This window comes from Callorhinus ursinus, unplaced genomic scaffold, assembly GCF_003265705.2.
Source record: "Callorhinus ursinus isolate GAN/ISIS: 27379988/994484 unplaced genomic scaffold, GSC_fseal_2.0 scaffold96, whole genome shotgun sequence".
Lineage (NCBI taxonomy): Eukaryota > Metazoa > Chordata > Mammalia > Carnivora > Otariidae > Callorhinus > Callorhinus ursinus.
The window spans coordinates 1,010,490-1,024,497 of NW_027397158.1; the positions used below are offsets into that span (position 1 = coordinate 1,010,490).

The 14,008-nt window shown below is 52.7% G+C and overlaps 1 protein-coding gene across 5 annotated transcripts in view; it reads right to left on the reverse strand.

The window, feature by feature from the left end:
- The window catches only part of FARP2 (FERM, ARH/RhoGEF and pleckstrin domain protein 2), a 108,086-nt gene that overhangs the window by 3,322 nt on the left and 90,756 nt on the right, over window positions 1–14,008 (reverse strand). For 3 of the 5 annotated variants that reach the window (XM_025888359.2, XM_025888369.2, XM_025888352.2), the window contains exons 18-23: window positions 11,959–12,196; window positions 9,337–9,467; window positions 4,520–4,588; window positions 3,774–3,863; window positions 770–790; window positions 485–567 (exon numbers count right to left, since the gene is read on the reverse strand). In XM_025888359.2, coding sequence (XP_025744144.1) covers window positions 485–567; window positions 770–790; window positions 3,774–3,863; window positions 4,520–4,588; window positions 9,337–9,467; window positions 11,959–12,196 — 632 coding nt within the window. The remainder of the gene's footprint in view (window positions 1–484; window positions 568–769; window positions 791–3,773; window positions 3,864–4,519; window positions 4,589–9,336; window positions 9,468–11,958; window positions 12,197–14,008) is intronic. The other 2 variants (XM_025888386.2, XM_025888378.2) reach the window with 1 other exon arrangement.

Below are 14,008 nucleotides of genomic sequence, written 5' to 3' on the forward strand. Positions count from 1 at the left end.
AGGACACGGCAGGGTGGGAGCTGAGAGCCAGGTGCCCACCCAGGAGGAGGACAGCCTCTCCCCCCGGGGAAGGTGCCGGGGACCCCCGGCTCCCATAGCGGAGAGACTGAGCCGCCTGCTCACCGTTGGGCTCAGGCCTCCTCCCCACCGGACGTGATTTGGGAAAAGTGGCTGCTACCAAGTTACAGCCCTGCTGTGCAGACAGGATGCAGGTGAGACGGCCCTGGTGTGGCTGCCCCGCAGGCCCTTCCCCGGACTTGAGGGTGCCTCAGTGCGCGTGCCCAGGAGACTGCCGGTCCGCACAAGCCGCCCCTGGTCAAGTGCCGTGAGCGGAGGCTCGGGGGCCGCTCTGTACGGACATTCTCAATGGTCGCAAGCTTCCCACCCAAGGAGAAGCTGCTCTCCCCTGGCCACGTAACTGAAGTGGGGCTCGAGGGGGCCCCCACCCCAGGGCCCACCAGGGGCAGGCGTGGAAAGCCCGTACCTGGCTGCCACCACGACTGTTTTCTGCACTGCACAAATGGTGAAACAATGTGGAACAGACCGTTCAGCCTCGCCTTCTTCAACCTGTGGCGGGAGAAGAGGCAAGCGTTTGGAGCGAGCGCAGGGTGGGCAGGACCCGTGCTTGCAGCATGACACAGGTGCCGTGGAAGCCCTGTGCGAGTCTACGCTGACTACGAGGGGCTACAGGAGGCACAGGGATCCCCACGCCATGGCACCTGCCACCCAGGTGGGTGAGCTGTGGGCCACAGGGCACCCAACTACTCACCGGTGGGTCCAGCACTATTAGCTGAAAGTCAAGCACAGGAAAAAATATTGAGCATTTTCATTATTAAAAAGGGAATTGGACAATTCACTTTATAAACCTGGTACCAAAACCTAACAGTTAGAATCAAAGAAAAACCCACACGACTGATCTCAGTGTTAAGTGACTGAAATAACTCCCAAATAAAATACTACCTAACCCAGCCTAAAACACAGACAGGAAATTGTCCCAGGACCAAGTGAGGTTCTAGGAATGCAAAGGTGCTTCAACCCCGTCCTTGAGTCCACAGGGAGGGGTGGACATCTCTACATGCTGCCCACACCTTTGCTAAAATCCAGCGTGTGATTTCTGATAATATGTCAGAAACACGAGGAAGATGTAAACACAACAGAGGTCCTCGTTCTGAAGCCAAGACCTGTCGCCCTTCCCTCTGCATTCAGGATGAGGGCCAGCTGTCTGCCCCCCGGGACCAGCCAGTTACAGACGGCCCCAGGATGGACAGTTGGCCTGCGCGGGGCCCAGGAGATGCCAACCACGGAGCCTTGTGGGACGCACATGATCCGAAGTGAGCGGGAGCAGTGGCCGGCAAGAAAAGGTCAAGATGTTCGTCTTCCCTTACCCTGAGTTAGCACGTAAGTGTAATGTGATTTCAATAGGAATCTGAGTGCTGTTTTTGGAAGAAATTTGTCCAAATGATTCCTAAGTTTATTTTGAGGAATTAAATACTTGAGAGCACAAAGCACTTTTTAAAAAGGACGAGTAAGGGACATGCTTATTCATCCACATAGCAACTCTTCCACACAACACACGACTCAGAAGACTGTGGACGGACGCTGGCGCAGAGATGGGACAGAAGGCCCAGAAAGAACCGCAAGCGTGAAGGCGGGAACGGTTGCCGTGAGGAGGGCAGCTGCACGGACGGGGGGAAAGCAAGTGGTGCGGCCCAGTCCAGCCACCCAGAGACACGCGTGGGGACAGTTTATGCAGTAAGAAAAATCAAAACTGTAAATGTGTCAGACGACAAAGGTGCCGATGTGGTCTTGGCGTGGGGAAGGACTTCGGAGTCTGCACTCAAAAGCTGGACGGAGGACTACAGAGATGTCTGATTTCCCTCCTTGAACAGGTATTTGTTGGGCCCTCTCTGCCAGATGCCGTCCCAGGAGTAAGACAACAGTGTCTGCCCAGGGGGGTTTCAATTCTACAAATAAAACCAAACTGCAGGAAACATAAAAAAGAACTACAAACTGGAGAAAGTATCTGGGACCCCTGAGCAGGCTGGTGTCTGTAAACATGCCACAAATAGAGACCAGAGTGACAGACACGCCCGGGGTGCCACCCCAGGGGGAGGCCCCAGACTCCAGGAGACACGGACTCTGTCAGCCTCACTGACCGCCAAGGGCCGTGCCCTCCTCACCAAACTGCAGAGGGCGAGGGGTGAACGCCCTGTGCTCCCCCACCCCAGGCTGTGGGAAGACAGGTTCAGATGCACCGAATGGGAAGGTCGGCTGGAGCAGGTGCTGCAGCAGTGACTCACGGTCCTGTTCAGAGCCTCAAAAGCTGTGTACCCACTGCTCAAACAGTATGTTTTAGGCGTAGGCAAGGATGTGTCGAAAGAGATCCAATGGTGTCATTTCTTAATTCTGAAAAACTGAATGGAGCCAAAATGTCCAGTGTAGGGAAATAGGAAAGCCGGAGTCTGGCTTGCCAGCCTACTGCTCATCTCGAAATGAATCCAGAGCTCCTGGGTTACAAGCGCAGGAGACGTTAGTGACGAACTGCGTGGCCGCTAGGAATATCAGTTGCCTCCGAAGACCGAAGGGCGTGTCGCAAAATGCCCACAGTGTGTATTACTAGGTGGTCCAGTCATGAGTGATTTTTATTTTATATTTTCAGTTTTTTTCTATGATGAAAGTATTTTTAAAAGTATACTTTAGAACAGATGGGGTGTGCTTCTGGTGATGGCAGATGTGGTCATTCAAACAGGCCCCCTTTTTGCTGAGGGTTAAAAAAGCTGAACCAAATGTTACGCCTGCCGAAGGCTCAGGTGCCCGGTGGAAGGAGGGATAGTGCCGAGGACCATGGAGGGCCGAGCACGGAAGGTACCCTTGAAGAAGGCAGTAGAAACTGAGGCAGACTGGCCAAATGTAACAGAGCAGAGTGGGGTCTGACCCCCCACCCATGGACACCTTGACCAGGGGCTTCCTGTCAAAAACCTGAACTTGGCCTCCTGTCTTTACTGTTCCCAAAGATGGGTTCCAGGCTGAGTGCAGGTCTACACTCAAGGGCGAATGGAGAATGAGTCAATGTGTGTGTAGGAGTTTTCTCTGTAACCTTCAAGCAGGGTCTTTGTCAGGCCACGAAAAGCACTGAGCACAAGGGTAAGGCTGAGGAACTGGGTCACATTAAAACAAAGGGCTCGTCAGAGACGACATGAAGCGTCCTGTCGAACCTGTGATGTGGACGTGTGACAGGTATGTGGCATGGACAGCGGGCTCGCTGTGCAACAGGGTCATCGATGGCCCAGGCCTGCTATGGCGGCGCATGGGTGGAATGGGACCTTTCCCCCCTGGCAGCTCACACAACGCGGAGGGGAGACCCGAGCCCAGCCCCGAACTGCAGCCTTCCTCACTTGTCCGTGGCGCTGTCTTGCCACTTTGAAGGTGTGCGTGTGCACATGCACGTGTGTGAGACAACTAGTTAGGGTGACAGAAAGGGAACACAGTTGCTCTTATGAGACAAAAGCACAAGAACAGAGAAAGACTCTATAGTCTTTAGAATTAGTGGTTCAGGTTTCTCTTTCAGAGGCTGTGTCAGCTCCACCCCCCTAAGCACCCAACTGGGGTCTTTCATTGCGCCTCCTACTGAAGGGCCAGGCTCCCCAGGGGAGGTGGACATGTGAGCCGGGGCCTTGTCCTCAGGGGCTGAGGCTGCAGGCAGGGCCCGTGGAGCACCAAGAACAGTAACCACGACGGCCTGAGAATAACCAGCGTGGCGGCCGAGCACTCACCAGCATGCCGCGGAGGGGAAGGAGGCCCCGGATCCGGAAGTGGCTGGTGCCCGTGACACCTTTGCTTGTGTACAGCAGCATATCTGAGAACTGAGACGGGAGGCTTTATTACACAAAAGTTTAAAAACAAGTGACAAGTTTCAATGTCTAATAGTCATTGGTTTCAGCTCAGGTTGTGATCTCAGGGTCGTGAGATCGAGCCCCATGTTGGCTTCTGCGCTCAGGTTGGAGTCTGCTTAAGTTTCTCTCTCCCTCTCCCTCTGCCCTTCCCCTCCATGCTTTCTCTCTCTCGCTCAAATAAATATTTTTTAAAAAGTTAAATTATTTTGACAAGAGGTAGCTAGTTACCCCATGAGTCAGCAGGTCTCTTGGGCCAGTGCCCAGCACCCGCCAGCTAAGGCAGTGGGGAGTTCTGGCTGGTCCTCCCGTTACCCCTCAGCCAGGATGGCTCCGGCCTGAGTCGACTAACCGGCAGGAGGAAGGGATCGAGGGTCCTCACTGGGAGGGCCTCGGCTCTCCATGACAAAGCAATGCTCAGCATAACATTCCTGCAGCAACAGGGACTTGGACTTGCTATCTTCTGGCTTTCTGAGGGTCCGGCAGACAGGTGCCCAGAATACCCAGTGAGGAAGGCACCTCGCTGGGAGTGTTTTCTGCGGTCCTCACCTGGCTCCTGTCTGACTTGGGGCTGCTCGCCTGGACCACAGCATTGGCTCCCCTAACAGAACCACACCCATCCCACCTACCAGAAAGAACATCCTCTGCTGCAGGCCCTTCTTGGTGAGCTTGTGAAGGCAGCCCTCGCGGATAAACTCCTGAGAGAGAGAGAGGAGGTCCTTTGGTGCCAGTCCCAGGCCGCTTCCACGGGTGGTGTGCTGGCGGGGCTGAGGGACAGGCTGGTGTCACTGTTCATGCTTCTCCGAGCCCCTCACAGGCCCTTTGACGGCGCCCTCCTGCCCAGGACCCTCCACGTCTTTCCAACCTCTTCCCTCCTGCCTGCTTGCTTGGCCATCCCATGTCAGTCCCCAGACTGTCTGCTGAGCACCTGTGGCCCCATCTCGCCACAGGCTGGCTATGCTGAGGGCCAGTAAGGCAAACGGTATTGTTCTTATTGAGGGGAAGCTCCTGGAAGGCTTAGGCATGATCTCTGAGTTCAGCTTTGAAGAAACACTGGGCCAGAGCAGCCGGAGGATGGCACACCTGGTTCTCATCAAATGCTGACAGGTAATGAGCGTCAGCTGCCACCCTGGCATTGGCACGGGGAGAGAGGGTTCCTGAAACCACAAAGGTTTCCAACCTGAAGTGATGAGACACTGGTGGGGCTGGAGCTCCAGCAGGAGCCACAGAGGGAGAGGAGAAGGTTCTGCCTCTCCCACCAGGGCCTGATGGTACCGCCAGGACTTGGGGATGCCTCCCACGTCCCCGTTGGTGCTGGAGCGCCGCCGCCCAGGCCCACACATACACCCCTGAAGGCGCAGATGTCAAAACAGGCCCCTAACTGCCTGCGCCAATGGCGGGAAGTGTCTGAAGAATTCTGGTTTGAACGATTTCCAGATATTCTCCTGCCGATCTGTTGGTCCTTTCAGATAAGCAGGAGCGTGAGCTTCACACCCTGAGAACTTGCCAGAAGACCCCAGCCCTCAAATGGACTGAGTGAAGGCACAGAGAGGTGAACTTCATAGGAGCCTTGTGGACAAAAGGAGATGAGCAGGGCGTGCCCTGGCATGGCGCCTGCACCGCAGGATGGGCTGGGCCCGATTCTGAGTGTGATTCTGAGCTCCAGGCTTCTGCGGCTTTGACGTCAGACCCACCTTCCCCGCCCTGCTCTTTGGCAGAGGGCGAGTGGGTAGCCCCTGCCTCTTCCTGCGGCCACAAACCCTATTTGCAGGGGTTCCTGCCCCCACAGAGCCAGCTCCACCACCCGACCCCCTCAACCCCCAGGCCCCAGGACCAGCTGGGCAGCAGCCCCTTCTCCAGGGGAGCGTGTCCCAGGCCTGTGGGTGTTCTTCCCTCAAACCCCGCCCCCGCCACACCGTGGGCCCGCCCTTGGCAGCACCTGCATTCTGCCTCTTAGATATTTCCCAGTTCTTCTTACCCTTTGATACCTCGTTATCAACTTTCTTCCTAGTGAACAACCCTTGTTCTTAAAGTCCTCTGCTCACATTAACTAGTGTGGTTTCTGTCTGTGACTGACACACATATTTAACAAGGAGACCGGCAGCCCTGGGTTCGGACTTTAGAGAGTTCGGCTAAAAACAACAACTATGGCAGCAAGTGTTCGCACACCAACTACTTCATGCAAGGCACTGGGCCAAGCAGCTGACATCAGTCCCCTTGTTGCCCCAAGACCCTCTATGTCACAGACGTGGAGTAACCTGTCCAGGCCACACACAGAGCCCACCCCGACCCCTGCTCTGTGGCTACTCCCCTTACCCCTCAGTGATGATTCCCAGGGGCCGCCATCTGTAACACACGCGGGGGGGGGGGGGGGCACGACGAGAAACCAGCTGTACCGAGAGCCCTACGGACCTCCAGAAGCTCCCAGCCAACAGCTCCACTCAGAGCCCCGTGGTCAAGGACGGAAAGGAAACGGAGCTATCCTGGCACCCAACCAAAGCCCTAATTCGAGGAGATCAGAACCTTCCTGTACATTTTAGTGTAGTTCATTTCTTTGAGCTTGTGACCCCACATTCTCTGTACCTTCTAACAAGGCTAACATGGAAACATGACTAACACAGCCACACTCTACTACACGTATGTTTGTGTTGAGACAGGAAACATCTTCATGCAACCCATAAAATGGTTTCTTCTGTTGACAGTACTGAGTTCAAAAAGGCATTAGTGACAAAGTAGGCAGTGTAGATATGTAGACCATGGAATAGGACTGAGAGTTCAAAATTAAACTTGCCCATCTGTGTCTATGGACAGTTTGGCAAATGGCGCTGGATATTCACAAGGAAAAAAATGAAGTGGGACCCCGACCTCACACCACACAAAAATGAATTACAAAACCATCAAATCTAAACGTAAGAGCTGAAACACAGGAAGTTTCTAGAAGAAAACATAGAGGTAGATTGTCATACTGTGGACCGGGCAGTGGTGTCTCATCTGTGACAAAGCACAAGCCACCCAAGAGAAAACAGGTAAATTTGACTTCATAAAAATAAAAAAACCTTCTGTGTTGTAAATGATACCATTGAGAAAATGAAGAAACCACCCACAAAATGGAAGGACATATTTGCAAATCCTATTAAGTGTCTGGGGTCCAGAATAGATAAAGAATCTCACAACTCAGCAGCAAAAAGACAACCCAATTAAAAGGTAGGCAAAGGATCTGAATAGGCATTTCTCCAAAGAAGGCACACAAGTGGCTAATAAACACATGACAAGAAACCTGACACTAGCCACCTGAGAAATGGAAATCACACACATAATGAGACACCATTACATACCACCATGATGGCTAGAATCAAAAAGATAAGATATGGAGAAACCAGATCCCTAACACACTCCTGGTAGGAATGTAAAATTGCCCAGTAACTGGAAAACCGGCAGCTTCTCAAAATGTGAAACACAGTTACCATGTGACCCAGCAGCTCCACTCCTAGGTTCTACCCAGGAGAACTGAAAGCACACGGTCACACAAGGACCTGTGCACAAACGTGCACAGCAGCATTATTCCCCAATCACCACAAAAGGGAAACAACCCGAGTGTACAGCAGACGAGCAGACAGAGTGCGATGCGTGCAGGGACTGGGACTGATGCAGTCACTGAAAGGAGGTGCTGACCTACTACAGCAAGAACCTGGGAGACAGGAGGCTCAGCGAAAGAAGCCAGACACAAAAGGCCACATAATGATTCCATTTATAGGAAATGTCCAGGAGAGGCAAAGCCGCCAAGAGTGGATGAGTAGCTGCCATAGACTGGGGAGGGGGTGGGGAGTGACTTAACAGGTACAGCTTTTCTTGTTGGGGGGATGCAAATGTCCTGGATTTACTGTTGATGATGGCACAACCTTGTGGATATACTAAAGACCACTGGACTGCACAGTGGGTTCTGTGCTATGTGACTTACAACTCAATTACATGCAGTGAAATGAAAAAGAACAAGGCATCACAACCCCAGAGTTCAAGCTATACTACAAAGCTGTCGTCATCAAGACAGCATGGTACTGGCACAAAAACAGACACACAAATCAACGAAACACAGAAATAAACCCACTATTATATGGTCAATTAATTTTTAACAATGGAAGCAAGAATATGCAATGGGGAAAAGATGGTCTCTTCAACAAACGGTGCTGGGAGAAGTGGACAGCTACATGCAAAAGAATGAAACTGGACCACTTTCTCACACCATACAAGCAAATAAATTCAATATGTATTAAAGACCTAAATGTGAGACCTGAAACCATAAAAATCCTAGAAGAAAATGCAGGCTGTAACTTCTCTGATGTCAGCCTTCGCAGTTTTCTAGATATCTCTCTTGAGGCAAGGGAAACAGAAGCAAAAATAAACTATTGGGACTTCATCAAAATAAGTTTTTGCACAGCAAAGGAAACAATCAACAAAACACAAAGATAACCTACTGAATGGGAGAAGGTATTTGCAAATGACATATCTGATAAAAGGTTAATATTCAAAATACACAAAGAACTTACACAACTTAACACCACAAAACGAAATAAGCCAATTAAAAATGGCCAGAGGATATGAACAGACATTTCTCCAAAGAAAACCTACAGATGGCCAACAAAAACATGAAAAGGTGCTCAACATCACTCATCATCAGGGAAATTCAAATGGAAACCACAACAAGATACCATGTCACACCTGTTAGGACGACTTTAAAACACAAGAAACAACCTGTTGGCGAGGTTGTAGGAATGCAAACTGGTGCAGCCACTCTGGAAAACAGTACGGAGGGTCCTCAAAAAGTTAAAATAGAATTACCACATGATCCAGTGATCACACTACTAGGTATTTACCCAAAGAAAAAGAAAACACTAATTTGAAAAGATACATGCACCCCTACGTTTACCGCAGCATTATTTACAATAGCAAAAACATGGAAGCAACCCAAGTGTCCATGGACAAATGAATGGCTAAGGAAGGTGTGGTGTGTGTACAATGGAATATTATCCAGCCATAGAAAAGAATGAAATCTTGCTATTTGCATCAACATGGATGGATCTAGAGTATGATACCAAGTGAAATATATGCCAGCCAGAGAAAGACAAATACCATATGATTTCACTCTTTGTGGAATTTAAGAAACAAAACAAATGAACAAAGGGAAAAAAGAGGCAAACCAAGAAACAGACCCTGAACTGTAGAGAACACACCGATGGTTATGAGGGGAGGCAGGTGGGGGGTGGGTGAGACAGGTGATGACCATCAGAGCACACTTAGCGTGATGAGCACTGAGTCACGTACAGCATTGCTGAACCGCTAGAGTTTACACCTGAAACTCAGAGAACACTGTATGTTAACTATACTGGAATTAAAAACAAAACAAAACAATGAAGTGAGCACCTCAAAAACCTTTCTCAAAGTCACTCACCCTGCCGGGAGTGATGAGATTCTCTACGCCAACCAAGTCGCGCTGCAGCTCTGTGAGTTTCTGGAGGTTTTCCAGCCGGGCGAGGCTGTGCTGGAGTGTGGAGGTCACCTCTGTGATGGCCTGGAGGGCATCTGTGGGGAGAGACCCCTCAGTATAGGTGCCCAGGCAGGTGGGCACAGATGGAATCCCCCCCACTCACTCCTTTGGGACAGGAACTCGCATTTTAAAAGGCAGGTTTAATTCAAGGAACGTTCTACTCCCAGCTCCTCACAGGACTGCCACCCTTGGTTTTCAGCTGCCAGTGCAGCAAGTGGGGGCCCCCGCAGTTGACCCGAAACTTGGACTTATTCAGCCCAAACGGTGGACTAGCTGACACTCAAGCTCGGTAAAAAGAGAACAGTCTTTGTGAAGAACTCATGTTCTGGGCGCAGCAGTATTCTTTTGGGAGAATTGCCGACTGTAGTTTAGAGGCTAAATAATTTGCATCTTTAAAACATTTGTACTTTTCTCCTCGAATGGAGGAACAGGTGCTGATCTTACAGTGCCAGTACAGATATGAAGGTTTCTAATCAGAAAGGGAACTCATGCAGGCGGAACACAGGCATGGAGAGTGGTCTGCGCGGTCCTGACCAGGCCACACTGGGGTCAGCTGCTCAGCCGGAGCACAATGACCACATCAGAGAACCTGCTGTCTTCCGGCCAGGACCCCCACTGACACCCTGGCCACAGTGCCTGGTTGTCCCAAGAGGCGCAGCAGGAAACGTCTGCCCCTCGGCTCCGCCCCCGCAAGTTGGTTGCCCCCAGTGGGGTGAGGACACCTGCCTCACGGCTTTAAGAGGAGAAAGATAAGAAAGCACATGCTATGGCGAGTTATTCCTCCATAAGGTGGACCACTGTAAGAGCCCCAGGGATGCTCCCACAGGGCTGACACCCAGGGTCGGCTCTGGGAACACTCCTGAGCTCCTGCCACACCTGGCCTTGCTGTCCTTCAGGGCCCGGCTCAAGTCTGGACACGAGGTCAGGCAGACCTCGCTTTGCTCTGCTTGTCCACCACGGGCTGCCTAGCCTGTGTCTGCCTCGGACAGCACCCCGCACCACTCAGCCACCACATGTGCGTGGAGCGTGGGGCCGGAGGTCTTGGTTGCCACATGGGCTCGCACTGCCCCAGCACTGGCACTGGAAGCTGCTGGAAGCTGGAGATGCACTCCCCACCTGATGCCAGACTGATGTCCCCAGGCCCACCTGCACCTGGGTCTCCACAGATCCAACGTCCTGTTGAAGGATCATCAACACGCTTGGCACCTGGCCTGCGCCAGGCACTGCCCCTGGGAAACACTGAACTAAGGATAAAACAATGATGCAAAGCCACCTCCTCAAAGCCCCAACCTAAAGGTACCCCCTTTTGCCCAGTAGGTTCAAACTCAAGCTTTCCCTGAAGCCTAGGGGTAGGGGAGCAGGTGGGAAGGGGCCCCCATTGGTGGCTTTCCCAGGGCTTGGAGGCAGCCAGGCTCTGCAGCAAACCCATCTAGGCTGTTGAGTTATCAACCCTCTGTTGTGTTCACAGTTCACAGCACGTTCAGAAATGCACCCTCGCTGGGGTCTTGCGTCAGCCTACAGGCTGGGTCCTACTAAGGAGGAGCCCCCAGAGGCAAGCGGGCCCAGCCTTCTCCGCTCGCACTGACGCCCCCCCGTCCCCGCGCCTCCCCTCGGCCTGTAGCACCCACCGCGCCACCAGCGGGAGGTTTATAAATGCCCCACACTTCAGATATCCCTTAAAATGCCTGGAAGTATTTCTGACAATTTTATCCTTCCTCTTACTTAGCAAACAGAAAACACTTGCTTTTAAAATGATGAGAAAGGAAGATGTCATATGACCCATCAGAAAGCATCTTATTTCTCCCCTTTAGGGGAGACCAGCTAGAAGGAAAAGCTAAGTCATCTTTCATCTTTTAATGACAGTGGTAGACTTACTTGTAAAAACCTCTGGCACTAGATGTACACAACTAGAAATCCTCTGGAGGCTTAAAAGGTCAGGGTTTATTCCTTTGTCTCTTTAACACAAAAAATGACCAAGTCCATCTAGATCAGAAACTTCTAACAGGCCGTTGTGACCCAAATGGTTGTTTTAGAGCCAAGCTTTTGAGGACAGAAACGCCCACAGCGGCAGGTCACTCTGAGAGCTGCTCTCTACCCCCAGTGCACTGGGTGGCGGGGGGGGGGGGTAGGGGGTGCTGTGGAGGGCCCCTCGGAGTAGAAGGCCACTCCCTTCCAAGGTGACCAGAGTCCTTCCCTACACGGCAGATGTGCCGCCGAGAGGGGCCTTGCCCTGGAGTGGTAGAGCCAGAGGACAGGCACAGACCCGCTCCCTCCACCAGCGGGAGGGGAGGGGAGGGCCGAGGCCAGCCCTGACCACCGTGGTACTGGGCCCTTCTGGGGTGAGGCCTCACACGCTGTACTTCCCACGTAAGGAAGCCAAAGCCTTCAGGTCCTACCTGGTAGCCCTGGCGGGCCCCAGCACCGAGGCGACGCTGGCTCCCAGCCCTTGGCCCCCCAGGCTCCTAACCACGCGGCCAGGGCAGCCCCGGGGGGGGGGGGCGGCAGGGGCCCAGCTCCCACACTCACCGCAGCAGTCGGCGTAGTCAGGGTGCGCAGGCGCGTAGTGCCCACACAGCCGGCTCAGGAGCAGGCGGTAGTGCACCAGCCGCTGGATGGGCTTCAGCAGGAAGGAGTTGAGGGGCAAGTAGCAGACCTTCTGGAGCTCAAACTCTTTGTACACTGTCTCTAGCTTCTTAAAGCGTTTGGTGGCCTTTTCCAGTTCTGTCAGGACTTCATCATGCCTTTGGAAGTAGCTGGTAAACTCCTGTGGAGGCACAAGGGGGGGGACTTTAGGATGGGAGACGTGGGAGAGGGGGGCCGGCTGGCAAGCCGCTGGACAGCCTTCCCAGCGTGGAGGTCACACACTGGCCGGAACCCCCAACGGGGCCGGACAGAAAAGAACGGCCCAGCAGGTGTGAGACGGGAGGGCGGGGCTCACCCACAGCCAGTGACCACCCCACGTGCTGGGTGCACACAGGCCTTTATCCCCACTTGACAGACGAAGGGCTGACGTTGAGAGGGCTGGAACCTGCCTCACAGGACCCGGTGAGCGGTGCTCGGTGGGGAGTAACCAAATCATGCTCTGGCTCTGCCCTCAGCCCTTGCAGAGGCTGCACGTCCCCCACCTACATGCAGAGCAGAGCGGGTGTTTGACCCAGTTATCGGAGAGGGAATCATCAGTCCCAGCATTTGTACAGCACGAATCCAAGAACACATGTGTATGGATTCTGATATTATACAGATATTAAACCCAACCAATCCCTCCTTACCTCCTGGAAGGTTTTAATATGAAATCAATTTGTTTTACTAATATTACTGAACATAACATCTGTGGTATGATGTCCTCAAAGAGGTTTGTGTGAATTTTTAAATTTGTGCAAGTGCTTTTGGAATAGATAGAAATGACTAATTTACCACCTGGCTGAGAAAACAAAAAAAAATCTCAGGTTAAGAAAGGGGGCCCTGAGCAGGGCTCTCTGAAGACACAACTGAGTGATCTTGTGGGGCCTTTGGGTTTCTAGGAATGGAATGGGGCCTATGAGTAAGTCAGAAGTCTGGCTGGATTGGGTAGAAGGTGCAACAGGCCTCGGCTGGGGGTGGCAGCCACTCTACCGAGTGGCCATGAGGGCTTGGGAACCCAGAGAAGTGCGAGTGGGGTTGAGTCTCTGGGCAGGATGCCCCGCAGGGCTGCCCCAGGATGAACACACAGGTGGGGCAGGCCTGTCCCAGGTCTGTTTAGCCAGAGTAAGACCCCTGAACAGTGAAATCACAGCTGGCCCCATTGTTTTCAACACATGTGACAACTGGTCCTAATGAGAAGACATCTTGCTTCTGCCATGTCGCTGACAAACATTCTGTTTGTACTTTCCTTGGCACTTTACTTGAGAGAGCCCTATCACCTCTGAGGAAAAAAACCTGAATTATGAGCCAGCAGGTATATGGACAGAAACCCCAACGCCAGCCTAGACGGGCTCTGCACATCCCACTGCAGGCTGGTGAGCTCAGCAAGGGGGGCAACAAGTGCATACGGACTGGTAAGGCGGGGGCTGACGTCCCATTGTGGATCACAGATCAGCAGTCAGCCCGTAGCACCTACAACCTCTCATGCTGTCCTGAGGGGGAGGTTCAACTGAGGGGACTGTCCTGACAGTTTGCAGTCTTAATGGAAAGGCAGTCCTGAGGAAAAAGCTGTCCTGATGGGAACAGACACCTGAGGGGAACGCTGAGCTGAAGGGAATGCTGTCCTTGGGGGAATGCTGTTGGGACGGGGATCCTGTCCTAAGGAGAAAACTGCTCTGAGGGTCACGCTGTCCTCAGGGGGAACTTGTCCTGAGGGGGACACTGTCCTGAGGAGAAAACTGCTCTAAGGGGAATGTTGACCTGGAGGGGACAGTGTCCTGTGGGGAATGCTGTCCTGTGGGGGACACTGACCTGGGGAGAAAACTGCTCTGAGGGGAATGCTATCCTCAAGGCAATGCTGTCTGGAGTGGGATGCTATCCTGAGGAAAAAACTGCTCTGAGGGGAATGCTGTCCTGAAGGGAATGAACTCCTGAGGGGAATGCTGTCCTGGGGAGA